The 27901-nt window shown below is 36.2% G+C and overlaps 1 protein-coding gene across 3 annotated transcripts in view; it reads right to left on the bottom strand.

Moving 5' to 3' along the window:
• Positions 1–27901, bottom strand: part of Grid2 (glutamate ionotropic receptor delta type subunit 2) — a 1477190-nt gene that overhangs the window by 233933 nt on the left and 1215356 nt on the right. For all 3 annotated transcript variants that reach the window (NM_024379.2, XM_017592903.3, XM_039108399.2), the window contains exon 13: positions 17982–18177. In NM_024379.2, coding sequence (NP_077355.2) covers positions 17982–18177 — 196 coding nt within the window. The remainder of the gene's footprint in view (positions 1–17981; positions 18178–27901) is intronic.

Here is a 27901-nt window from a genome sequence, read left to right as displayed (position 1 = left end):
AGGGAGTATAGGCCACTAAGAAAGCCAGAAATTGAGTAAGTACTAACTATGTAAGAATTAAACTAAGGGAAAGAAACCATATCCAGAAATGGAGGATAATTTCTTATGCTTGTTTAATGAATAAACTGTGAATGCAAATATTTGTGGATATAGGATAGGAAGGTTATATTTGGATGATGGGCAGAGGAGGAAAAGTAAGAAAACTGATCTTTTATGGCCGGAAATAACAATTTATGCTTAAAATAGGAGAATGCACAGTGTAATCTGTGGTTCTTTTGCATGCATTCTTTCTTTGAGGTAACCCTAGCTTTAGCTGTAATGGTGACATGGTTTCCTCCTCCCACTTCTCCCACTGTTATCACCTTGTGTCCCTAGGACACATGTATGAAAGCTGAGGTAGCAACATTGTTGTAGTCTGTTGATTATTCTCTAGATTTGTCTAGTTTTTGTATGGATGTCATTATTCTTCTGTTCCAAGATCTTGTCCAGATTACAACATCATGTGTACTGTTGCTTGTCATTACCTTGCTCTGCTGTGTGATAGTCTTTATCTGGTTTTTTTTATGACTTTGGCAGTTTTGAGAAATAGTTCTTAGGCATTTTGTAGTATGTCTGCCAATTTTGGCATGTCAGATGTTTTCATTCAGTACTAAATAGAGATTCTGTGAGATTAGGAAGATAGGTGTAGGAGAAGAATGCCCTTCTAGCACATCCTTTCAGGATGCAACCACATCTGCATGACCTCACTGCCAGCACACAACGGGGCAGTCTGGAGCTGGTATGGAGTTAGTGTCTGCACATATCACCAAGGAAGGTGTGCTTTTCTGCTGCAGTGTTTTCTGTTTCTGTGTACTAGGATGGACTCATTTATCTCACATATATGCACATTCTTTAAAACTGGGTTTTGTTATTGCAATACATTTCAGTTTAGATTGTTTTACACATTACACAAAATTCCTTTGTTATTTTAGAAGTTCTTCAACTTTTAACAAGTTACATGTCCTGTTTTCTTTGCCCTCATCTGAAAATCAGCCGTTTTTCCTACTATCTTTGGTTCCAGGTTCTTAGAGACCAATATAGTATTTGGAGACATAGATAAGAATGAATAAATATATATACATATATATACACATATATTTTAATGTATATATTCATGTTTAGAATAAGGAATTTAAATAAGAATATAAATAATTCTCCAGTTTCTTATGAAACAAAAATAACCATTTTACCTTAATACTTTAGTACAAAAATGCCCCTAAGTTTAAAGATTAACAATTCATAATTTTGTTTGATACTAGCATAATGAAAATAGGAATAAGATGAAACAAATATGTGTTCCAAAAGAAACAAGTGCAACATGAGGGAAAGAACGTAATATATGTTTAGTACTAAAAAATAAGTTGTTATGCATCATGCTTGTTTAACAGAGGCTTTAACCACTCCCAATCCTACACAGACTACACAAAGTGGTTTATTAACAGCTGGCTTTAAATTTTCAAACACATTTTTTCTATTTAGTTTTAATCACATGTAATTTGTGAATGAGATTATTATTTGCCTTGTTGCCAACTTTTATAGGAACCAAAGGAAGCATGGGAGGAGTGGCTATTCTAGATTTAATGTTGTGATATTAAACTCTGAGAACTCGATTTTCCTCTACAGTTGAACATGGTGCAACCTGTGTTGCACACAATGACATACTATCTGACAACTAGAAACAAGTATTTAAGAATATCCAATATGGATAAGCTAATAAAACATGATGCCAAATAAAACATGCCAATTATAGAGCACCACATAGTATAAATATATGATTTAGGGTTTTGTAAAGTGCGTTGAATATTCACATCTACAAAGACAGTTGGTTGATAGGTGGTTGCTGAGGTATGGGGTAAAGCTAAGTATGTGTATTTAACCAATTAATTAACAGTGGGTTTCCTTTGGAGATGATAAAACAGTTGTAACATGAGTTGTGGTTATGAATTACATATTTGAAAGGCCTAACACTTTGTAAAATAACTACTACAATAATTAGGATTGTGCATAATGGATGTCTGCTTAATACAAATGAAACAAACTCTAAAGGTCTCCTTGCGTTTCAGTGTTCACAAGAGTTTTTTTCAAACTGGAGACATATTGTTGACTGTCAGCAAGAGAATAATAGATTCTACAGTCTATTATAGAACAAAATGCTAGCTTATTATAAAAGGAAATGAACTTTTGGCATAGACAAAAAGGTAAACTGAAAAAATGCAAGTTCTACAATGGAATGATTTAGAAGGTTCTAGAATATATAATCTATGAACATTCAAGTCAGATTAGTGGTTTTTTATTTGAACCCTAAATTAGATAAGGTGTCTGACATCAGGGGAAATGAGTAAGGTGGGGATTTGGGGAACGATTATGAACAATATTCTAAAAATATTTTAGAGTGCTATTTCTTTCTGGTTTTATAGAGGTGTGGGATATACATTAGCATTCATTGGGCAAGTAATCAATTCATATTGTAGACCTACAAATTCCTAGAATGTTCTGTTTGAGGCATTATATTAGAAGGTTGAGACATCAATGAGGCAAAAAAGTCAAAGTTCATGCCCTATAGAATTTATAATGTAGTGTAGGAAATGAGTCAAATAAAATAAACAAAGTTACCTTGAAAGTGGTATTTGCTATGAAAAATAATAAAATGATGCAAGAAAAGTGTGGAGTATTAAAGAAAGTATGAAAAGTATTGTATTTGAAATTAGGGTGGTAAGATGAACATAGACCCATAATAGTCTAGGCGAACATAGGTGACCAATGCGAGAAGTGTTGAAACTGGAGAGAGTATATTGGAATATGGTCATTGTACAATATATACTTGTATGAACATGGCATTAAGTAACACAGTACCATGTACAATGAATAGACACAATAAAGGATTTTACAAAAGGATGCTCATGAAATGACCTAATGTGAAGATTGCACTGAGTCAGATTTCAAAGACAGCGATGAGTAATCCAGATACCTGTATTGGGGAACCAGACACAAGGCATGAAAACAATCCTGGGAGGTCAGAGGATTGTCATGTACACGCTGAATAAAATGGTGAACCACATGGCAGTGTTAGTTGCATTTTTGTACTAGAAACAGCAGGGAAAAGGAGTGTAGCTACAGAAAATGAGACAAAAGAGCCCCCGCCAAATCCCAAGAAACAAATGCTGGCTACCAGTCTCAGAACATGCGGCAGGCCTGAGGACTTGGACCTCTTGTAAAGAACCAATAGGACTAGACATACAGGATAAGAGGAAGAAAAGGTCTAGAATAATTTTAACTCTTCTTTCTGTGGTCCTTGGGAGGGAAGTATATGAAAACAGGAAAAAAACATAAAAGAATGATTTTAAGGTATTGATGTAGTAAGATTTTTGGCTAGTACTTCATGGATTCTATTTTCTTCCACCCTTTCAATGCCCTAAGACTAGGTAGGAGAGAAAAAGGATAGAGGGGAAAGGGGATGCAGTTATAACTAGACTTCTTATGGCTCATTAGGGGCATCTAATTCCTTGGGGGCAAGGTTGATCTTCGCTGTCAGGATATCGGATTTCTTCCTTATAAAACATAAACATATCTATACATATCTTTTGAAATGTTGAAAGGAATAGTATGTTATATTCTTTATCAGACTACTTTTGTAAGTGTTGAATATATTGCTGTTTATTTTTCTATGTTCTGTTTCATAGCCTTAAGTGTTTCAAACGATCTGAATGTATAAAACCAGTCAATGCCCTACAAGGTGTGATGCTGCATTATACACACAACCATGTGCATATATTAAATTCTGTCTGTCAATTCTGCTTGGGATCCTTTGGTCTTTGGGTAACCCAATATATTACTTGTAAATCTGAGGAAGAATCTTAGTAAACTCTTGAAAATGAAAAAAATTTCTTCCTTTTGATCCTTTTTTATAAACGACTCTTTAACAAACCGTAACCAATAGCATTCAATTACCAACCTAAGAACAACCCTCCAAATCTCAGGGCCCTAACACTTTATATACAGTCGGAAGAGTCCCCAGATTTCCAAATGTCACACACTTGCAGAAATTATCTGAGCTGGCAAAATCACACCCCTATTAGAGCATGAGGCAAATCATAGTCAGCTGCTGTGGTCAATCAGAAGTAGCATCACATACCACACCTGGGATTAAAATGAAAAGACATTCTTATAGTATTTCTGTGGTTTTAAAGAAACCAAAATTCTCATTACCCATTGAGACTTTAAATTAGAAAAATGAGTTAAACACCAACTGAGAGAAAAGATGCAGAGCGAAGTTGCTGTTTGGGCTCTCGATAAGACTTCTGATTTTCAAACATTGTATTTCTAGATGATATACAAATATTGTGCTGAGTTCTTAGGAGTCCTGACTCTAACATTGTGGTACACTGTATATAACTACTCTTCTAATAGCAGAGAGACTGACAAAATTCAAAACCAGATGTAGGGCTTGCTCAAATATTCACATAACTTTGATATACAAAGCTCTGTTGCAGGGTTGCATAGCCATGTGTTTTTGATGTGTGAGCAGTGGGAAAGAGAACATTCATGTCTTGAATTGAAAAGTTGTTAAAGGCATCTTGCGCCTCACAGCTTGGATGCAGTGTTCCACTTGGGTATAATTCACAACTTTCCTGTACACTAAATCTTTTATATGCAGAATCAAGCATATGAAATATTAAACACATTATATTTTTGGCAAGACCAATGCCAAAACAACCCACCCAATTATGTATCATTCATCAGACAATGTGTTCAAGCTTAAGGCATAAGTAGTAAGTCAGCCAGGACATATCACGGGTTTTGTGCTCTGGAAACAAGAAGCAGTTAGAAACAGCAATTAGTGAGCATTAACTCTTTCTATGACACTTTTCCATTTTTTTTCAAAATAAAATTTACGTGTTCACAAAAAAATTTTGACTTCCAAAAGGTTAAAAAAAAAAAGAAAAACTGATTATTCACTTACTACTTCTCCCCATGCAATTCAGTGATTTTTAAAAATTTTCCACATTTTAGTTTATATTGCTTGTTATGGTGAGTTACAAATTCTCTGCTCCAGTTAAGGGCATGTACCTGGTCTCAGGATCATGACAGGGTTGACTAGTCAGTAAGGAACTTCAGGTCTAACTCCTACTCACCTATTTATATAACCAATCATCTTGCTAACCGTGGGTTGGTATGTGCACATGGGTTTGTGTGTGTGTGTTTGTGTGTATGTATGTATATACATTTATAATGTATTATATATATATATATATAGTGTGTGTGTGTGTGTGTGTGTGTGTGTGTGTGTGTGTGTAACAGATATATAACATAATTTAAGTTCAGATGTGGCTTAGTGGTCTCATAGCACTGGCCTATAATACATAAGACAAAAGTACCAAAGAATTCTCATGTCCATCTCCCTTAAACAAAGTCACAGATTTTTTGCTAAATTAACACATGAGACTACGTTTAGATAGCAATCAGTGAGTTTTGCCTATTTATAAAACATCGTACTTTGAGATTTTAAAGACAGTGAATAGGTTGCATCATTATAAAAGACTGTATAAGTACTCCACGTCTCCTGGAGGCACATCCTAGGAGGGGTCATGCATAAGAATGGAGGAATCTAAATTCACAAATAATCTTTGATTTCTATTAAAGACAATTTCAATTGCTCATGTTGAAACAAACATGGAGAACTAAGCTTAAAACAGAACTCTTTTTTTTAAAAAACAGAACTCTTTAAATTCACTGAAGTTATAGAATACTGACTTTTTAACAAGTTATTAGAGGCACAGGGAGAAACTAGTCAGTGGGGAGTATGTGAATATACATCCCAACCCAAGTAGAACACAATCTGGAGTGACAAACGCAGACAGATATAACAGTAAAATGAGATCCGATCTGAGGATTGATGTGATTAAAAAGTTTGATGGAAATCTATATATTCCAGAAAGAAATGAGGTAAACTTCCAGTGATTGGAGATGCAGAACTTGAAAACAATCATCTTATAGATTTGAACGGATGGTCGGAAGGAGGCGAGCACTGCCTGGTGGGTAAGCCCAATATGGAAGGCTGAATAAGAAAGCCAGGAATCGACATTGGCAATTAGAAAGGAAGAGGAAGACATTAGATCGATACCACAGGACAGGCTATCAGCATTCTTCGAGTGAAAATAACGAAGGAGCAAATGAAGAGTAACAGGGTGAGTAATGCCAAGCTGTAGAGACCTCTAAATGCCAGAGCAAACAATTTGAGCTACGGCGGGACATTTAAAAGCCTGTGTGCCAAGATGGATCACTGTTGGTACTATGGTGAAGGGAAGATTGATATATAGAAGGGGAAGAAGTATGTTAGTTGTTTCTACATTTGCAGAGAGTAATGACATGAATTGCTAAACTGTGAGTAGAAAGCGAAAGGAAGGAATTAATAGGAGAGAGGCTGCACGGCAGCATTGCGAGTTAAAGCAATTAATTCACGTTGGTAAGAAAAATGCAGACAATGAAAATTACTCTTCAATTTCCAGTGTGTAAAGCAGCCAGGGCATTGGTGCTTTTGAACCAACATAAGAAATATGGACAGATAAGGATCAACTTGCAAAGAAAGGCAATTAGCTTAGTGTCAGGCATCAGGCTGGCAGAGGCTGGCAGGGCATCAGGTAGAAAAGCAAAGCAAGTGGATAAATGATGTTTTCTTCTGACAAAACAGATGTCAGTACTGTGGTGCAAGAACATTTGCCATTTGATGTATCCCTCACTTAACCTTGACTGGTTGATGAATTGCAAATAATGAACAAAGACAGGGCAGGGTTTGTGCCTTAGTGCTGACAAATTCAAGCATTTGTGTGTTGATATCATGTAGTATTATTGTATATTTTATTATAGGTATACATAACACATATTTCATATACATTATATAATACTTAGTGTCCACTGAAGTGATATAAGCTTTTAGACTCCCTAAATATCCTTGAGGCTCTGATCTACCTGTTGAGTTGCAGGGCAGTGGGGTCATGTGGCAACGCCTGTGAACTAACTGCATCCTGGCCACTGTGTTTCGGACATCAGGCGCTTCAGTCACTTGAAGAGCTGGTTAGTACATGACTTCCAAGTCTCAACTCATGGTCTCTGGTTGGGGAAGACTGCTGGGGGTGCATATAGGAATTTGCATTTATGGGTTTGGGGTGGGGGTTCTGCTTCAATGCTCCAGAGTGCACACTGCAAAAGGTACTGTGCTAGGACAAGAGATTGTAGATAATGTCCTGAAGAGTTACTCTCAGAAGATAACCTGTCACCAGTGTTTTCCAAACTACCAGATTACTTATACATTTAATTCTTGAGTGTCTATTTCCAATTCAGTGACTTTTAATCCTTAAACGTGGAGCTTGAGGGTAAGCATTTAGTAAGTCTTTGTGAAAGGTGATTTAAAAGTTTCTGAAGTGTGGGGGCCCTCAAACAGTGGTGAGAATTTTAATTAGCTTTGGGAAACTGAGCCAGGAGTCCTTTATTTGTGCTGGAAGAACAAACCCATAGTGAAGACATGCATGGACACTAATTAGTTACATGGCTTCGGATAAACCACTCTGCCTCCTTTTTATATAAACTTTGCATTGTTACAATCAATTGATTTAGACCAGATCTATATTCCCTTTCTGCTCCATAATTGAAATTAATTTGGGGAACATGAGTCAAAACACAGTCAGAAAAACAAGTTCTTGTTAACTGGAGATGTCAAAAAATGTGTTTCATTGATATGACATAGCACCAGATAACTAGATGAACAGACAGGTATGCAGACAGACAGACAGACAAATGTTAGATTTATAGATAGATGATAGATAGGTAGGTAGGTAGATAGATAGATAGATAGATAGGTAGGTAGGTAGGTAGATAGATAGATAGATAGACAGACAGACAGGCAGACAGACAGATAGGAGATAGTGTTCAAGGCAGAATAGGCTCAGAATCAGGAGTGTCCATCCCCGGAATCTCGGGTCTCTGTTCCTGGACTTGAAATGAGTTTGAAGGGTGGAGTGTGTGAGAGAAGAAATGTTCAAATCCTGTAAGCTTTGAAGCAGAGAACTCCGGTGCTAATTGTCTTCTCCTTTTCTTTCATTTACTCACCCTGGGCCTTTAGACTATACCTATATCTAGAGCATATCTTCTTTCCTTAGAAAATCCTTTCTGCAAATGCCTTCGCAGACAATCTCTGAACATGCAGACGACTCTCCTAGGCAATCCTCAATCCAATTAAATTGACAAGATTACCATCATACAATAGTGTTAGTTTTGATTTTCATTTGTTAAACTGTCCAAACATCACTCCCCATTCTGATGTGCTCTCTCGATAGACTTAATCGATTACCAGCCATTTCTGACTTAAAAAATCATTAATGGGCAAAGTATTTTCTGGGTGACATTGAAGCTCATGTTTCAGGACTGCTGGATTCTATATGACAATCAGTATAGCTTTGATTTCCATTGGAATACATTTGAAAGAATAATTTTCAAGTTAGACAATAAAATACATATTCAAATGTATATTAAAATTGAATATACATTTATATATTTCTACCTTCATGACAATGAGTGTGTTCAGTCATAATAAAACAGAATTTTACAGATGATAGGTAGATTCACATGATAAACATAAATATATGGTGTGTGTTAGATATATAGATGATGGATGTAGAATAGCTGATACATTGATAGATGATAGATAAGTAAATAGACAGACAGATAGAGGGAAGATATAAGTATTAAATTGCTAGTGGATAGGTAGGCAGAAAATGGTGAGAATAAAGAGAAATTGCAATCCTGTGCTCTGTTTGTATAAATAGGAGTTTGTAAATCAAGAGTTTTTGTGCCAAAAGATGACACCATGGCAAACATTATGATCTTCTCAAAAATATTGTTTTAAAAACAGAATGAACATATGATATAAGAATTTCACTTCTGAACATTAATCATTTTGAATTCAAAGCAAGGATTCTAATAGACAATTGTATAGCTGTTTTAATGGAAGCATTAGTCATAGTATCCAAGAGGTAAAGGTTTTCCAAATGTATACTGATGGTGAATAGACATGCACAATGTGATGTATAATTTCTAGCATGAACTTTTCTCATAACCATCATGGAATAATGATAGTTTTTACTTTTTCAGGTAGCCATGGCAATTAATTGAACAAAACAAAACAAAGCAAAACAGAACAAAGATGGTTGTGATAATGGCTGTAATATTTCCTGGCAGGAGGGAGAAGTGGGCCATAGGATCTTCAACAGTGATTTCACAATTTCTGCTCTCTTCTGCTCTCCTATGTAAGGCTTCAAGTGGTTTTGGGAGATGCCAGTGCATACAAGCACAGAAGATCAGCTGAGCAGAGACCTTATGGTACAGCCTCCAGGAAGTCATCATCCTTGATGTGCTGGGAAGTTTCAGTGATGCAGCTGTTTGGGGTTCACCTATACTCTTTTAAGGAACCCTCTACATGGGATCTACACAAGCTCAATAAACTTTCTGGGCTTTGCCAATTCAGGTTTGGGTAGAATTGTACTATGGCTTGCTGTTGGTACTTTATCTGGGGTGAAAAGACATTTGTTATGTCTTCCTTGGAAAAGCTGACAGAACAACATGAAATGAATACTATTAAACATTAAAGTAGAAGGGATTGCCGATATATGTAGTAACATGAGAACTGTCAGGACACTTTAATAAGTAACATAAACCAGTCGCAAAAAGAAGGTATGTGGCCCCATTTATATGGGTTATTTATAATAATCAAGCCCATCGAGATGAAAGGCAAAATGGCAGTGACAGTGGACTGGGGGCAGGATTAATGGGGCATTGCTAATGAACCTAGGAGTTTTAGTTTTACATGACCAAGCTCAGAAGTTGGATGGTGGTTATACAATGTGAATCTATTCCCAGTTCTTCAACTGCATACTTAAATTCCTCAAATGCTAAATTTTATATCACTTGTCCTTTAGCCAGATTTAGAAATTAAATTAAACCTTTTAATAAAAATATATGGAATTAACAAAATGGTTCAGTGGGTAAAGGCATTTGCTGCCAACTCTGAAGTACTGATTGAATCCCTAAGTTCCACATGGCAGGAAGAGAGAAAACTATCTTTGGCAAGTTTTCCTCTGATCTCCTGATCACCACCATAGCAACATGGCATGTGTGTGCACACACCGTAAATATACAAAGAAATATAGTTTAATTTTTATGCTAAATGTTATACAAAAAATGATATGACAGGTCCAATTAAATTGCAAACCAATGCCTTATGATTTCAAAAGTGAAGATCTATCTATCTTAGTTGCTGACCTATTGAAAATGTGCTTCTCATATAGAGATCCTAATATCTCTTACTATGTAAAATAGAAGAAACAAAAGGAAGCAGATGATTTTATTTCCGTCAAAGATAAGTATGATTTTATTTTGTAGCATATTTGTTGCCCCAAAATACTCATTCACTCTATTTCTCAGCCTGAGCTGGTGTCAGACTGCAGAGCTATAAAGGATTTTGCAAAATAGATTGATTTAAGATAAGAAAAATAATGGTTATGGATATTTGATGAGTGAGAAGGATTTGTAATCAGAAGCTCTCGTGTCCAAGACAACAATGAGTTTTGAAATGTGAGAACAGAAATATAGGCAGGGGATCATGGTCTTTGTGTATCACTGGAGGACTGAATCAAGCAGTTGAGAAGAAAATCCCAAGTACAACAATGAACTTGGATGGAGTAGAAGGATGGGGGAGGAAAGGGAGGGAGGAGTGACTTGTTATGAATTTAAAAGGACATCTAGAAGTTGGGGTCTACAGGGCACAAATGGTGTCTATTCAGTTTCCTGACCACCAGTGCTAAAATTTCAAAGTGCATGTTAAAGGCCTTCCCTCGTGCAAGAGAAACAAGCACACAGGACAGCCTGACAGCTTCATTAGAAAATGCACACAGAGAAGCGTTTCAAACTGTTGAGGCTTTTCATCATGTATCACGTTTTAAAATCCTCACCCCTGTGTTCAGTCTTAGGGATAGAAATGTAAACAGTGAATGGATTAAAGACATATTTACAGAACCATTTATTTTTTTCTATTCTTTGCCAAGTAAATGCCGTTCTGTGAAAATACTGGCTGCCAAAAGAAGTGTGCACTCAGTGCACACCGGTGCATGTGGATTTACAGCAGAACATGACCAAACATCACTTTCTGTCATTGCTTCTGCTTCCCTGGCAGCAGAGGTGCAGGCGTGGAAATGGCCAGGAAGATAAAAACCATGAACGGAGAAGGGAAGATAGAGACAAAAGACTCCAGCTTGATTCATATTGGAAGAAAGCTTGGCTAAGTGCCACAAGGTGGGACCTTGGTTAGTCAGGGAGCTGAGGCAAGATGTCAAGTTCAAGGCTTGCCTAGGTTACAGAGGAGATTCAAGCCAGAACCTATCATTTTAAAATGCTTTTTTAAATGTAAAAGGAGAGGGCTGGAGACGCAGCTCAGTGGGAGAGTGCCATTTATAATACGCTAATAGAAATGAACAAAGTAAAGACTTGCTGTCCTAATAGCTGTGCACAATATGCCTTTAAAGTATTAAATCTCAACTCGATAGCACTCCAGCTGGCTCCAGATCCCAGTCTCCAACTCTGGCAGACTCTTGCGCTACTGGAGGCCATACCTGTACTAGGAGCCTCAGTCCCTAGCAGCAGCACCTCAACCCACCGACTTGGGCTCCCTAAAACTTCAGCAGAGGTCTCCTGTTCAACTGAAAGGCACATTGAGACTCAGAACCTCATGTACCTGGAACATCAAAGGCTATACTTGTATACAGAACCTCAGAGGTCACGCCAGTTCCCAGAGTACCAGAAACTTAGAGGCAACTTGAGTACCTAAGAGGTCACATGAACTACCAAAACCCTAGTGGAGACACATGGTCACCAGAATCATAAACCACTCAAACAGAAGACAAGGGGAAAAAAAACCTATCAGACAGAAATAAACTCAGAAATCTGCACTTAGACCTATAATAACCCTAGTCCAAATGACTAGAGCATAAGAACCTAATTGACAACATCCAGGGTTATATGGCATGACCAAATCCCATCTATCCTACTCGAGCAATCTCTGGATATTCCAACACAGCTGAAGCACAAAAGAATTACTTTAAATTCAAGCTTTTGAGATGGTAGTGTCTTGGAAAGAGAAAATTATCAAATCTTTTAAAGGCATCCAGTAAAACACAAACAAACAGGTGAAGGAAATGGATAAAACTACCTAAGATCTGAAAATGGAAATAGAAGCAATAAAGAAATCACAAACTGTAGGAATCCTGGAAATGGAAAATCTGGGTAAGGAAGCAGAAACTACATAAGCAAGCATCATCAGAAGGATACAAGAGATGGAGGAGAAACTATTAGGTACAGGAGATATGGCAGAAGAAATTGATATGGTGGTCAAAGAAAATGTTAAATCTAGAAAAGATCCTAACACAAAACATCCAGGAAATCTGGGACACTATGAAAGGACCACACCTAAGAAAAATAAGAATTAAAAGGAGAACCCAGAAAATATTTCCAACAAAATCATGGAAGAAAATTTACTAACCTAAAGAAAGAGATGCCTATAAACGTGTTACAGAATACCAAATAGATTGAACCAAAAAGAAAGTCCCTTTTGTGATACAATAATCAAAACACTAAATGTACAGAAGAAAGGAAGCACATTAAAAGCTATAAGGAAAAAGGACAAGTAAGATCTAAATTACACGCAAGTTCAAGGGAGAATTTAAAAACCAGAAGGGTCTGGAGAGATGTCTTCCAGATTCTAAGAGACCACAGATGCCAGCACAGACTGCTATACCCAGCAAAATGTTCAATCACCGTAGATGAAGAAAGTCAGATATTGCATTGCAAAGTCAAATTTAATCAGTATCTATCCGTAAATCCAACCCTACAGAAGGTACTTGAAAAAAAAACCCAAGGTGGTTAACTGTACCAAAGAAAACTGTCTATAAATAATTTCATGCCAGAAAAACCAAAATAAGGGAAACACACACACACACACACACACACACACACACACACACAGACACACACAGACACACACACACACAGACAGACACCATCCACAACAACAATAATAACAACAACTGGATTTAACAATCATTAAAGAAAACACAGACAATAAATAATTTCATCCAAGAAAAACTAAAAGATGGGAAACACACACACACAGACACACACACATACACACACACAGACACACACCATCAACAACAACAACAACAACTGGATTTAACAATCATTAATATCTCTCAACATGGAGTCAATTCTAAATGAAAGACAGAGGCTAATAGAATGGATGTGAAAACAGAATCTTTTCTTATGCTACATACAAGAAACATACATGAACATCAAAGATAGACATTACCTCATAGTAAAAGGCTGGAAAAGATTTCTAAGCAAAAAGGTCCAAAGAGTAAGCTTGTGTATAATTCTGATATCTAATAAAACAGACTTCCTCCCAAAATTAATCACAAGTGATGGGGAAGGACACTTCATACTCATCATCAGAAAAATCCAGAAATATGACATCTCGTTTCTGAACATCTATGTCACGAATGCAAGGCACTTACGTTTGTAAAAAGAACATTACTAAAGTAAAACTACAGCATGTGGAGACTTCAACACCCCATTCTCACCAATGACATTATCCAGACAGAAATGAAAAAGAAAAATAATGGATCTAATAGATGTTTTGACTCAAATGGCCCTAGGAGGTATCTACAGAACATTTCACCCAAACACAAAAGAATATACCTTCTTTCCAGCACCTCACAGAAGTTTCTCAAAAACCGACCACATTTTCAGTCACAAAGCAAGTCTCAATAGATACAAGAAAATTGAAACAATCCTCTGTGCTCTGATCACCATGGATTGAAGGTGGATTTCAACAACAGAAACATCATGTAGCCTATACATTCATGAAAACTTAGCAGCTCTCTACTGAAGAATCACTGAAATAGAGAAATAAAGAAATTTAGAAATAAAGAAATTAGAGACTCTCTAGAATTCAATAAAAATGAATGCCCAACATCCCCAAACTTATGGGACCCAATGGAAGCAGTGTTAAGAGGAAAGTTCATAGCACTAATTACCTTAATAAATAATTGGGGAGATCTTATACTAGCAACTTAAAAGTACACCAGAAAGCTCTAGCACTAAAAAAGGAAACACAGTCAAGAGGAATAGATGTGAAGAAATAATCAAACTCAGACCTGAAATCAATAAAACAGAAACAAAGAGAAAAAAATACAAAGAATCAATGAAACGAAGAGTTTTTTTTTCCTTTGGAAAACAATTCAAGCAATTTATCCAAAGTAACTAAAAGGCAGAGAGAGAATATCTAAATTCACAAAATCTGAAACGAAAAGAGAATAGAACAATAGACACTGAGGAAATTCAAAGAATCATTAGGTCATACTTCAAAAGCCTGTACTCCACAAAATTGGAAAATCTAAAAGAAGTGGACAGATGTCTTGATAGTCACCACTAACCTCTGGTGTGAGGTTCTCGTCATTTACTGATTACTGACCCTGACTGCTCTCCTTGCTACGAGGTTAACTCCAGGGAAACATTATTCCCATTTCTCTTGACTACAGTGGCTGATACACAGAAGATACTCAAGAATAGCTGTTAACCTCCTGAAAAACTCAATTACATGTCTCAAATTATATATCTTTAATACTTGTGCAAAAATCCCCAGGCAGAGCACAGAAGCCAGTTACTTTTAGTTTAATTGGGATGCCTCAGTATAGGTAAATGTCTTGCAAGAATCCGAACTCTCAACTTTCTGTTCATTTACACAGCTGTCTCTGGTAAGGCAGAACAAAGAAAACCAAGGGGATCAGGATAGGCTTTCCAGGAGAGGAAACTGGTAGCTCAATTAAGAACAAGTATAGCCCAAGACGTTAATGAGATCTATTCGCGGTTATGGATTGTGAGGACTGTTTTTACAGTGATGAGAGCTTCTCTTCGAGACAGTTCCTGCGGGTATGGATTTCTGTCAAAGATACGACAGAAGAATTTTACTCTTTTGTGGACCATTGACCTAGCCTATCTCTGAGGGTTTTTTTTTTCTGCCTGCACAAATTAGAAACCATCGACAGATAACAGCAAACAGCTATGTGAGCTGAGAGGACAGTTTCTGGACAAAGAATCCACACTCAGGTTTCATTCCAGTCAGCATTTCAGGAACCTACAGTGAGAGCTTTAGTAGGTGAGGAGGTTAGTGCTGGTGATTGGTTTTGCTTTTTAATAAACTGCAAATCTTACATGCCGAACCCGAATACATGTCATTATTCCTACCTATCCTGTGATTAGCCAATTTCAACTGCCTTTGCTTTTGTGAAAGAAATCTACAAACTTGTCTCATCTTCACTGGGTTCCTGTGCCCTTCCAGTGAGGGCAGAGGACACATGTGAAGGTTTGACTTACCCTCTTCACCTGATTAACTTTCCCCATCAGCTGAACTTCAGAAAACAGACAAACAATGCTTTCTATTTTTCCTACTGGTTTTTAAATTATACTACAATTTTAAGTTAAAGGAGGAAGTGGTATACGATACAGTTTTGCAACTACAAATTCTTCATTTATCTATTCTTTCATTACTCTCACAAACTATTCTAAAAGATAGGTTTACAGTTCTGCTCATATTATTTATTGAAGCTTTATATATATAATATTATTTCATCACTATTACTTATTTAATTTTAAGTTTTTGAGAATTTTGTTATGTGACCCAGGCTGGGCTAAAACTCCCAATCCTAGACAACACAGGTGCATTTATTTAATGTTGACAAAACCTGTATGAGGTAGGAATTCTTTTCATCATGACAAAACTTTCAAAGCCCAGAAAAATTCTAAAATAGGCTTATATTTGTAGACTTTGTTGTAAAAATCAAGCTGGACTTAAACCCAGGATGGCAGGACTTCTCAGTTCATGCTTCTTTATCCCACCTGCAATATTTTTGTCTATAAGTAAAGAGAGATATTCGGGAAAAAAGACCTGTAGCTTGCCTATCACCCTTCACAGTAACACCCTATTAAAAATCTCATGACATCTGTTGCTATTTAAATCATGATTTATATCTCTCGGATCTCCCTCACCAGACTCCAGCTACTAAGCCAGGTGACCTTTTCTTTGATGCTAAACTAATCTTTACTTTCTACCTAGGGACCTGGTACGGATCTAGTACTTAGCAAATATTTGAAAATGGATATATTAATGCATGAGCGAATACATGTTTGTTTTAAAGTACTTTATTATTTATGTCTGATGAAAAAAATGAACTATCTCCAGGCAACTTTCCCTCTTAAAACATAATAAAATTAAAACATAAGAATTTATATTTATACTCACATTCAAAAATAGTATTTCTGTTTTTCAGCAGTGTGACATAATACTAAAGGACTAATGAGGATCTCTTCTAACAGAGCACATAGTCTTTCATGAAAGAACTCCTTCCAAAATGTAAGGTTCATTTTTGATGATAGATGGTAGATGAAGGAAAATTATTTTTTCAAACCATTTAGTAGATTATTGACATGCTCAAATTACTTTCCATTCTATGAGTACCTACATAATAAACCCAAAGTATCAATCCTGTTCCTCTTGCCCCAATATATACACTTAAACACATACTGGTCCACTCTCTACTCCCACCCCCTTATTTTGATAATGCCATGTTTATCTTCTAGGAGTCAATGATCCTTTTGAGAAAGACAGAAAGGTCCTATTTCCTATCAACACTTCGCCTTTTGAAATTAGACTTCCATAGTGAGGGCAAAGTTTTCACAGGTTGCTTCAAACAGAGCAAGGTGACTTTCTTCCTCAGCGGCCTCTGCTAACATGCTAAGAATGTTCACTTTACTGTAATTATTGTTAATATTTATAGAGAAGATTACATGATAAGCATCAGTTCTCAAGACAATGATGCTAACACGACAATGGCAAGGATTATTTAAGTTGATTCCTGAGAGCCATACTAAATCCAGAGGCAGAGAAACCAGAATAGTAAACCCTTCTTCCAGCGAGCTTTTGCCTTCTGAGCAGAAAGCTCACACATGGGCTGTGAACTCTTCTGATATGGAAACTCCTAGGGAAAGTGAACGTTACTGCTGCCGCTGTTCAGATTCAATCCTTTGTTGGTTACTTTGTTCATCCATAGCTGCCTACTGAATACCAACCACAGCTAGTTACTGGTCATAATTTTAAACAAAAATCTACCCAATTCGATCATGGAGACTGCTGCGAACATGAATTGCTTATGTACATTTGTAAATAAACTAGATTAAAAAAGATTAGTTTTTAATTTTTTCCTTTTATAAATGTGAAAACACTTTTCTAAGTCCTTCAAACATATCTACTTCTAAATGATGATTATAGAAAAATAAAATGATAAAGATTTTCATTTGGGAAAACAGAAAGTCATTCACAGGAACCTTATTTGTTGACAAAATTAAATTTTTTCCTAATAGCTTTAGATAATCACAAGTAAGATAAAGTTTAGTATAAAAACAAGTGCTGTGCTGAAAGCACCCCAAGTTATTGAAATGAATTGGATAACATGAATGACAGTTGGGATGGGATTTGGGAAAACATATTTAATTTTTATGTTTATAAGTTCTTAATCCTTTTCTGAACAAAATAACACTACCAGAGTTTAGTTTTGGATTTCCAAGGACTTCTTATTATTGGGTTATTGGGGAGACATTACAGGGAACCTGGAGTTTCCTTTATGAGAATGCTGAGTTGCTCAGAGATCTTCTTTAAAAGAATAAAAATATAATTTAACTAAAAATTCAATGTCTGAGTTATCATAAGAAGGAAGAAATAAATCTCAACTTAGCCATGAGCACATTTTAGACAAGCTGATGAAGACCATAGATGAAGAGCACAGTACCTTTTGAATGCCTGCTTGGGACTCCAGAACATTGTTTTCTGAGCCATTGCTTCGGTTGATCATCCTCCACATCTGGGAATACATGCTGTCCCTCTCAAAAGGATTCAGCCCCTTCATGCGAACATGCTGATATACTGCGGAATCCAAGACTGTGCCATAAGGGATATCCGTTTGCTTGGACAGATCCTGAAGAGACCTTGGTTATGGGAGAAAAGAGAGACATCAAAGAGAGTGCTGACTATTGTCAAGTAGAAATAAAACTGAAGGAACAAAAGGGCCATTTATCCAAAGTCAGATGCTATCCAACTCTTCTTTACTTTCTTTCAATATTGAAATGTAATGGTTAAGGAGGACTGCCTTTAAGTTACACATGGCAATTTACCAAGAGACAGCATCATTAGCAAAGTGAAGGTGAAGTTTTAGTACTAATGCTTCCTTTGTGTTTGGAGGCTTCATGGGGAAAATTGAGCAATCTCATCAAAGTAGTGGCAAATTAGCAGTGACAAATTTAGTTGTTCATCCGTTTCCCTCAGTGACAAGGGTTTAATGCTTTTATAGCATAATTGTGTTTTACATAAACAGCATGTTTTCAAATCGACTAAATACTTAAAATCTACTGTTTATAATAGTCATTACTCTGTGGATAATATATAATGATAAGCAAGTGACATACATTATCCTCACTAGAATGCCTTACATTCAGAACTATTTCACCAAGTTCCAGAGGAGGTGGCTTCAGAAAATAAATGAACCATGACACACAGTCAGTGAGGAACAGAGCAAGGATTCAAACACAGAGCAGGAATCGCTGGAGGTCAGTGTTCCACTTCATGATGCTGATGCATCTATGTTTCCTCAGCTCTTTTTTTTTTTTTACCTATGATATGTTCATGCATGAGTGTGTGTGTTGTGTGTGTGTATATGCGTGCGCGCGCGCGCGTGTGTGTGTGTGTGTGTGTGTGTGTGTGTGTGTGTGTGAGTGCACGCGCGCACACATATTTGTGTGCATACAGAACAGGAGATGGAGAGAAAGAAGAAAACCTGGAAATGAAGAAGAGAAAGAGGCTGGATAGAGGAAGGGAATAGAGAGACAACGACAGAGAAAAAACTGCTTTTGTTAAATTCAAACAGGACCCAGTAATGAATGAATTTATAGTTTTTATGATAATATTCTAAAAGTTCAAAACACTCTGATCCAAAAACAGAATTTTTTTGTCTAAGGCTATATGTTATGTTCTTAAATTTGTGTTGTTGTTGTTGTTATTGTTTATTTATTTGTAAAAGAAAAATCTATTTGGGAGTTTCAGGCAAGATAGTAGAATAGAAGCTAAGCAAATTCAGTGACTGATTATAGTTTGGGAACTAAATGGAATAGGAATATTTAATCACTCCATCTGCTACTTCTCCAAGTCCTGGGTTTGACTTATCACTCAAACTATCTTTATCCTTGTTTCTTCTCTTTCACTGTCTCTTCCTAACATAATAAAACAGCCAACACTTTTACTGTTGTGAATACCTTAACTCTCCAGCAGGGTCTGGCCTCTCACATTCCAATGTAGGGTAAGACAATTGGTTGGCTGGCCAGTCCCATGTGTACCTCAATATACAGCTTGGTTTAATTGGAAATTCATGGATTTGGTCATATTTCCTCACAGTTCTCATGTGTAATAGAATTAATTCCTCTACCATTGGATCAAAGAATGTTCTCTACATTGAGAAGACTGGAAAAAAATAGCTTCCACCTTCATAGTGATATGTCTCCCCAGGCAAATGGGGAAAAAAGACTCCTACCTGAAAATCTACAAAGGTGACTGGAAGGGAATTTGTAGAAGGGGTTCTCAGTAACTGTTACCATGGACAGTACCAGTGCCATAGGAAAGATGAAGCTGTGCTTTTGAAGCTTAACATAACCTCCAAATAGAACTTCGGGTACCACACAGTTACCAACACTGTAAGAACACAGCAACTTGGAGAAAGTGGACAGTTTGTGAGGTGGTTATCTAGAGCCCACAGAATAAAGTAAGGAAAGCTCCAATCACAAGTGGACCTGGAAACCCACATAAGAATAATGGGGCCCTGTCATATGAATAGAAGCATAGTCTAGGGACTTTAGTGGATCAGCCAAAGAGAAGAATTAAACAGTCAGACACCTGGACCCCCAATTTGTTTAAATTTCCACCCACTTGTTCTTTTCCAGTACACAACAAAAACACAAAACTCCAGGTGAAAATCTTTGCCTTTCAAAAATAACTCTGAGTACAAATGACCACAATTTACTCATCAAAAGTGAAACAGTTTGGATTAGATGACAGAACCCTTCTTTCTTTTTCTCCAAGAAATGAAACTTATGGTGAAAAGAAGATAAAGGACTCTAAGCTAAGGAAACCAAAAAAAACCAATCAAGTGTTGCTGTGTTAACATCTGATGAAATAGAGTCTTATTGGGAGAGATAAAGGGAGATTGAAAGGTACTGACCCATCAGAAAAACCATACTTTCAAATATATATGTACCAAATAGAGGCCCATTCAACTTCTTAAAGCAAATGGCACAAGATTAAAAATCATAGATTAACCCACACAAAGTAAATGACTTCTATATTTCACTCTCAGTGTTTGATAGATCAACTGTACAAAAGATGAATGAATAAACACTGACTTAAGTGACATCATAGAGCAAATGGAACTAAAAGACATCTACAGACCATTTCACCAAGTTGCCAAAGAACGCACATTCTCTTCAGCGCCCCAGGGGACCTCCTTTAACATAGATCACATACTAGCAAATGTCAATAAAGAAAACTGAAACTCTCATCTGTATTCTGATCACTATAGGATGATAAAACTGGATGTGTTGCAGGATATTTGATCATATCGTAAACCCCTAAATTGTGATATTTACTGGAAAAAACCTGTATTTACTTGTAGTGTGGCTCAGCCTTAGCACACACCTTTAGTGCCAGAGCTTTCTGCTTGAATAGTGTGAACAGGATTTAATAAAGTCAGCTATAGGTGGAGCGAGCAACCAGTTGACAGAAAAACACAGCATTATTAAGAAAGAAAAATGTAGAAGTAAGAAAAAAACCATGGAGAGTAAGAGGGGTTAGGAGGATGGATAGAGACACACAGGAAGTCAATAGGAGGAACATTCAGTTCGAAGGAGGTTGTTTGAGAAGGCAGACAGGACATTCCTGGTGGGATGTCAGCTAAGGAGGAAGGTCACCTGAGTGCTTTCTCTGGCTTTCTGAGCTAGCAGGCTTTTACTCTAGCATTGAGCTCTTGCGTCTACATTAGTAAAATCTAATAACTGAGATTTTGTTTAAAAAAGTAGATGTGAAGGGCAAGAGAAACCAGATAAAGCACATAAATTCATGGAGACTAAACAAGATAGTAGTGATTGGTAGCAAGCCACTTTGAAATCAAGAAGGAAACTTAAAATTCCCTAGAACTAAATAATAATAAAAATAGAACATATTTAAACCTAGGGTATATAATGAAGCTTCTATTAAAAAAGTTTAGAGCTGTAAGTGCTTACATTAAAAAAATCAAAGTAATTCTAAATAAACAATTTCATAATGAATCATAAAAATTTTGAAGAAAAAAATCAATCCCCAAAATAGTAGGTAGAGAAAAATAGTAAAGATTGGGGTTGAAATAAAGAAAATAGAAATTTAAAAATTAAAAAAGAATCAATAAAACAGAGTTAGTTCTTTTAAACAAAGAGAAGAATGTCAAACTCTTAGCTAGCTTAACCTAAAGAAAGAGAAGACCCAAATTAATAAATTTAGAGATGAAAAGAATAACATAATAACAGATAATACAGACTGCATTTCAAAAAGTTATATTCCCCTAAATTGGAAAAATCTAAAAGAGGCAAATGAGATCAATCTAATGAAAAACTTAGTGAAATCAACCCAATGTTAAGTAAATTAGATCTATAACAATCAATGAGATAGAAGCGATAATTAAAAATCTCTCAAGTAAAAGAAGCCCAGAGTTGGATTCAGTGCACAATTCTACCAAATGTTCAAAGAAAAAATTAACATCAATAATCTTCAAATCTTTTCCCAAATTAGAAATGGAAGGAACCATTAAAACTTTTGTAGAAAGTCTTGATACCAACAGCACACAAAGATCCAAAAAGAACACTAAGGAAGGTATTTATTAGTCAATCTCCTTGATGAATATAGATTTGAAAATTCTTCATAAAGTACTTGCAAAATGTATTAAGACAAACACACACACAAACACACACACACAGACAGAGACAGAGAGAGACAGAGAGAGAGACAAAGAGAAACAGAGAGACAGAGAGACAGAGAGACAGAGAGACAGAGAGACAGAGAGAGGATTATTGACCATTATCACGTTAGCTTCATTCCAGGGACTCAAGAATGGTTCAATATACACAAATCAACAAATGTAACCAACCACATAAATTAACTCGAGGACCAAAATCATGTAATCATTTCAAGTGATATAGAAAACCCCTTTGACAAAAATCCTACTTCCTTTCATGATAAAAACCCTAAAGAGACTAAGTGTAGAAGAAATATATCTGAACACAACAAATGTTACCTAAGGAAAAACAGATGGCCGATATCACATTTAATGGATAAAATATCAAAGCATCAAAGCATTCCTTAAGATCAGGAACATTGTCAGAGTCAGGTCTACAACTTGTCCCCCATCTCCTCCTCCTCTTCCTCCTCCTCCTTCCCCCCTCCTTCCTCCTCCTCCTTCTCCTCCTTATTTTTCTTCTTCCCTCCCCTCCCTATCTTTTTCTTCTCCTCTTCTTTCTCCTCTTCCTCTTTTCCCTTCTCTTCTTCTCCCTCCTCTTCCTATTCTTTTTCCTCTTCATTTTTTATTTTCTGTTTTCAAGGCTCTCTGTGTACTCCTAGCTGTCCTGAAACCTACTCTGTAGGCCAAGCTAGGCTTGACCTCAGGGATTCACCTGCCTCTGCCTCCTGAACTAGGATTGAAGTTGTACATTACCACTGTCCTGCTCACTTCCACTGCTTTTATTCAATGTAGTCCTTGGTATTCTAGCTCAAGCAATTAAAGAAGAAAGGAAATAAAGATAGATGGTAGGAAAGAAAGAAGCTAAACTATCTCAATTTGTAGACAATGTGATTTTATTCGTGGAAGACATAGAAAAACGCTATCAGAAAGTTCTAGAATTTGTAAACATGTTCAACAAAGTGACAGGTTATGAAATAAACATACCTTAATCAGTAACCTACCTACACAATTAAGAGAACTCAAACTAGTACAAACTAAGATTCTTCTTTTTTCTATCTAGCTTTCATAGTACTGGAAAGTAAGAGAAGTCATTAGCATCATTACCCACCTGTGAACCTTTGAACTGTAGTAATAACTGGCATGGTGAGGTAGGTTCATTGGTACAATAGTAGAAAGAATGTTATGATGGCAACAATCTGTATTTGGGAACTTAAGGTCTATTTCCCAAGAGGAAACTGATACCTTGTAATATAAATCTTGCCAAAAATCCCTGTCTGTGGAGTTGGTAGGCTTACAATTATTCTGCTAAATGGACAAAATACTCCTAAATTTTTACATTTACCAATAAATTAATGCAGAGAAAGCTTTTTGTGCACTGGATGGTTGTTAATAAGGAAACTCATAGCTATTTAAAGTACAAAGAATAAATGTAGGGACCAGTCACAAATGGTGAAACTATATCACACAATCTCATGAATGCTCAGGGAGAATTGAGGAAGGAAGAATAGAATAAATGTTGGGTAAGATCGAGTAAATCAATTTCTTTCATACTCGGTCAGACTGCTGCACTCATGAACTCACAATAGCTGTGTTTGCTTGAATATGACTTACACAAGATGAGGCCAGTTAACCTTCTATCATAAAGTAGAGAAGAATTCATGTGTACCCAGTCTTAAATGAGAATCTATGGACAATTCATTGCTTCCCAGAGACAGAAAGGCAGTTTTCTTTAGGAAGGCTATGTTCCAGTCAATGACCCTTCACACAGGATTATATATACAGAGACAACAAATTGGAGTCAATTAGTTATTTAAAAAATATAGGACATAAAATTGTAGGGTTAGTGAGGTAAGTTATATCTTGGGGGGTGGTTACAGGTTGTAGCAGTAGAAAGATAAGGTAGGTCTGAGAAGAGTTAGAGGTAAAAATTATAATATATTGTATAAATTTCTCAAAGAATTAACAATGTATTTTTAGTTATCCAAGTTTTATTCCTTGAAATTTCTTTTTGCTTATATATTTTGATACCATCCATCTACCAATCCCTCCCTCCAACTCCTCCTCTAGTTCCTTAGTCCATCTTCCTCCTTCAAGTTCTCTTTTCAGTTTGACCCAACCACTGTGGAATTACTAACCTAGAAGACTTTTTCTACTTCATCAGAACTCACTGAAGTTTTAGCGTCCTCAACTCGAACAATTGATATTTAAGAAGCTAGATGTATGTTTGGCACAGTGATCACATCTGATGCTATCTTGTATCAAACTTATAGACCCCTGGAATGGGGAGCAGATGCTGACACATTATACAACATTGTGACCAAGAATAAATACCCAAGACACTCCATAACTGTGGATGACAAATCTCATGTAATACATACCTCTGACCTTCTACTATGTTTTTTTTGTTTTTTGTTTTTTTTTTTTTTGGTTCTTTTTTTAGGAGCTGGGTATCGAACCAAGGGCCTTGCGCTTCCTAGGCAAGCACTCTACCACTGTGCTAAATCCCCAACCCCTCTACTATGTTTTTAAATGGAGTAAACTAAGGGTTTTCTTTAGGTCCTTAAAGCTAATATTAGCATTGGAGGAAGTACTGTTAATTCTCCTGCAGTTCTCTCATCTACAACATGCATATAACTAGAATGCAAACACATATTATGTACTTGTTTATTAGAGGAATATTTTATACAAACTTTAATGGAAACTTGATTTTGGATTTCTGCTTTACATCATATGTTACAGTATTTGCTTTTACTTTACATGTATGTTGGATAAATGCTAAACTTAAAAAGCACTGTTTGATGAAAAGAATTTTCTGGAATCTCAGTAAACTAAATCCAGTAGTTGTAAAATGATAAACACATAGCACAATATAAATTAATAGATGAGGGCAAAAATGAAGATTAAAAAAGTGAACGTTAGCTGTAGGGCACAACCTAGGGCAACGGGCTCCTGAGACCTAAATTAGTTGTCTTAGGAATATTATAATAACAGTACTTTGTTATGGAAGGACAATCTACTCACTTCAATAATCACTGTAAACTGTATTAAAATATATTTTCCATCTTGTAGTTGAGAGTACACTAAAGTGGTTAGGAAGGAAGGAAAAAAGCAAAACTATGCAAAACTGTAGGCCTATTCATTTATTTTCTATAGAAGAAGGCCAGGTAGTTGTCCACAGCTCTGAAGGAGAGTGACGGTCTCTGAATGGAGAAGACCTGTACTGTTTCCCCTAATGTTCCCCTAGCACAGAATAGCTACTTTCTGCTGATCAACAGAGATGCTACTAATATTGATTTTAATTATCAGAGGCTTTCAGTTGATATTCACAGTCTAGGGTGAATACTTAATTTCCATATTGAAACATAGAAGTAGTTTCTTAAATAGTCACAAGAATACCATATTGTTTGATAAATTAATGTTTCCTCTTAGTCTTCCATAAAAAGAGAATTGAAATCAAATGTTGAGATCTATAATATGTAATATGATCAAGTTTATGTAATATAACTTCACTTTAAATATTAGCTTTACAACATTAGTACAATTATACTGTAAGTAGTTTAGTTGATCAAACTGCTTCATACAAAAGAGATTTATAAAAGAATATTTTAATGTATTGCCTATGTAACATTCTTAATATTAGGAAAGAGGCAGCTTATTTCCAACATTCTTCAAGCTTCAAATACCAGAGCATTTTGTAAGTTAGAAAAAAGGCATATTCTTTTTCTGTATTTCTGATGTCAAGTTCAGCTTATAAATTTACCTTGAGATATGAGGACAATAAAAATTACAACTTATCTGATTCACCATCATTCCATTATAGCACTCCAAGATAACACCAAAGGTGAAGACAACACAAATAACTTATTATGGGTTCATGGGTTGGCTTAGGAGCCAGCAAAGACAGGTGTGCCTATTGTAAATGGCCTTTTAAAAAAAAGTTAATAAAAAGAATATATAAAAAAGGTTAACATGAGTTTGGAGTATGAACAGCAGAAATGTGATTATACATATATTCAGAAAAAATGGTGAAGCAGTATTTCAGAGTAATGTGAGATTCTACTTTCCTCCATAAAATCCACATTCACACACAAAACTCCATATTTTCTTTGTGCATAGTAAATCTGAAGCTCCTTCTTCTCATGTCCTAATTCATTCACATAGACTTAGAAGAGTATATGCATCTCTAGCCAGTAAATGGTGAAAGAAAGAAAGAAAACAAAAAAACAAGGAAGAAAGAAAGGATTTGGTTGAATGGCCAAGAAGGGAGCCTGCATAGGACTGAACTAGGTTACATATGTTACAGTCTTTTAGCATCATCTTCCTTTATGACTCCTAACAGTGGGAATAGGAGCTATTTCTAAGTCTGTTGCCTTCATTTGAGACCCTTTCCCCCTACTCAATGTCAACTCCCTGGATTTCCTTGTCTAGACATTAGAGGAGATAAGGTGACTAGTCTACTGCAACTTGATATGCCATGGCTGGTTGATATACACTGAGGCCAGCCATTTTCTGAAGAGAAACAGAGGAGGAGTGGATGGAGGCCATATGAGAGGGGGTTCTAGGGGGGGGAGACTGGGTGGGAAGGAGGGAGCAGAAATAAATAACATTAAAATTTAAAGAATGGTTTGGGTGATAATCAGCCTATTCCCAACAGCTTGCCATGATGCTTTTTGTACCCCCTACTGATCTCCCATCTGACGATCACTAATATTAATAGTGAAGATAGGTAAGATACATTAATTTAGCATGTTTGTTTCATATATTCAACAACAATGTAATTCAAGGCAGTTCTGTGAAAATAAACTCTAATAATTTGAGTAGATTGAAGATAATTCAAACTTCCTCTATGAAGGAAGAAAAATGAAAACCCCTTAAAAACATTTAAAATTAACTCTGATGCATGTAATAGCTTGAAAGCAGAAACAACCAAGAGCAACAGATATGACATTGTTTGAAGTTTAAGCATAAATATTGCCTTTGAGCTGACTGGTACCAGATCCTCCATGGGCCTCAGTTTCCTAATGGAGAAAGCAAAGGAACACGGCTGTCACCTGAGTGGTAACAGAGCTCTCATCTCATCCGTGTTTGTCCAAGCTGACTGTTGTTCTTTTAGGAAGTAAGGCTTGTAGTATTTCTCTACTGTACAATGCCTCATTTTATAATGTCTAAAGAGTTCTGTCTGTGGATTGTCTGGCAGAGACAAGGGGACTCTTTACTGAAGAGAAAATCCAGCACCTGGGTATAAAGAAATAATATCTGATTCCTGCCCCTCTCTAACTTCATTCTTTCATGAACTTGGGAGAGTGTCTTCAATGTCTCCAAAGCAAACTATAGGCAAGTTCTATCATGTTATAATAAATACATTACAGAATGGCTATATTTCTAAAATTGTTAAACTATTTAAATTTTAATTCCCAGTTATATTTTGCAGTGAGCTTTTATGTCTATTTTCACATAATTTCCTTTACAGCATAGATGCTACCTACGTTTACCTTTCCAATAACTTCCATAGACCTTCAGGTCATCTCCTCTCTGAACAAAAAAGAGAGGTTGTTTGTGTAAATATTCACCAACCAATGACAGGTGGGAGCTGACAGCCTGGCTCTGGGAGATTCTAAGTCTAATCTCATTTGTATGGAATGAACTAAGTCAAACCAAGCAACTCCATCAGAAGGGACATT

This window comes from Rattus norvegicus, chromosome 4 (assembly GCF_036323735.1).
Source record: "Rattus norvegicus strain BN/NHsdMcwi chromosome 4, GRCr8, whole genome shotgun sequence".
Lineage (NCBI taxonomy): Eukaryota > Metazoa > Chordata > Mammalia > Rodentia > Muridae > Rattus > Rattus norvegicus.
This window is presented reverse-complemented; position numbering and strand designations above follow the sequence as displayed.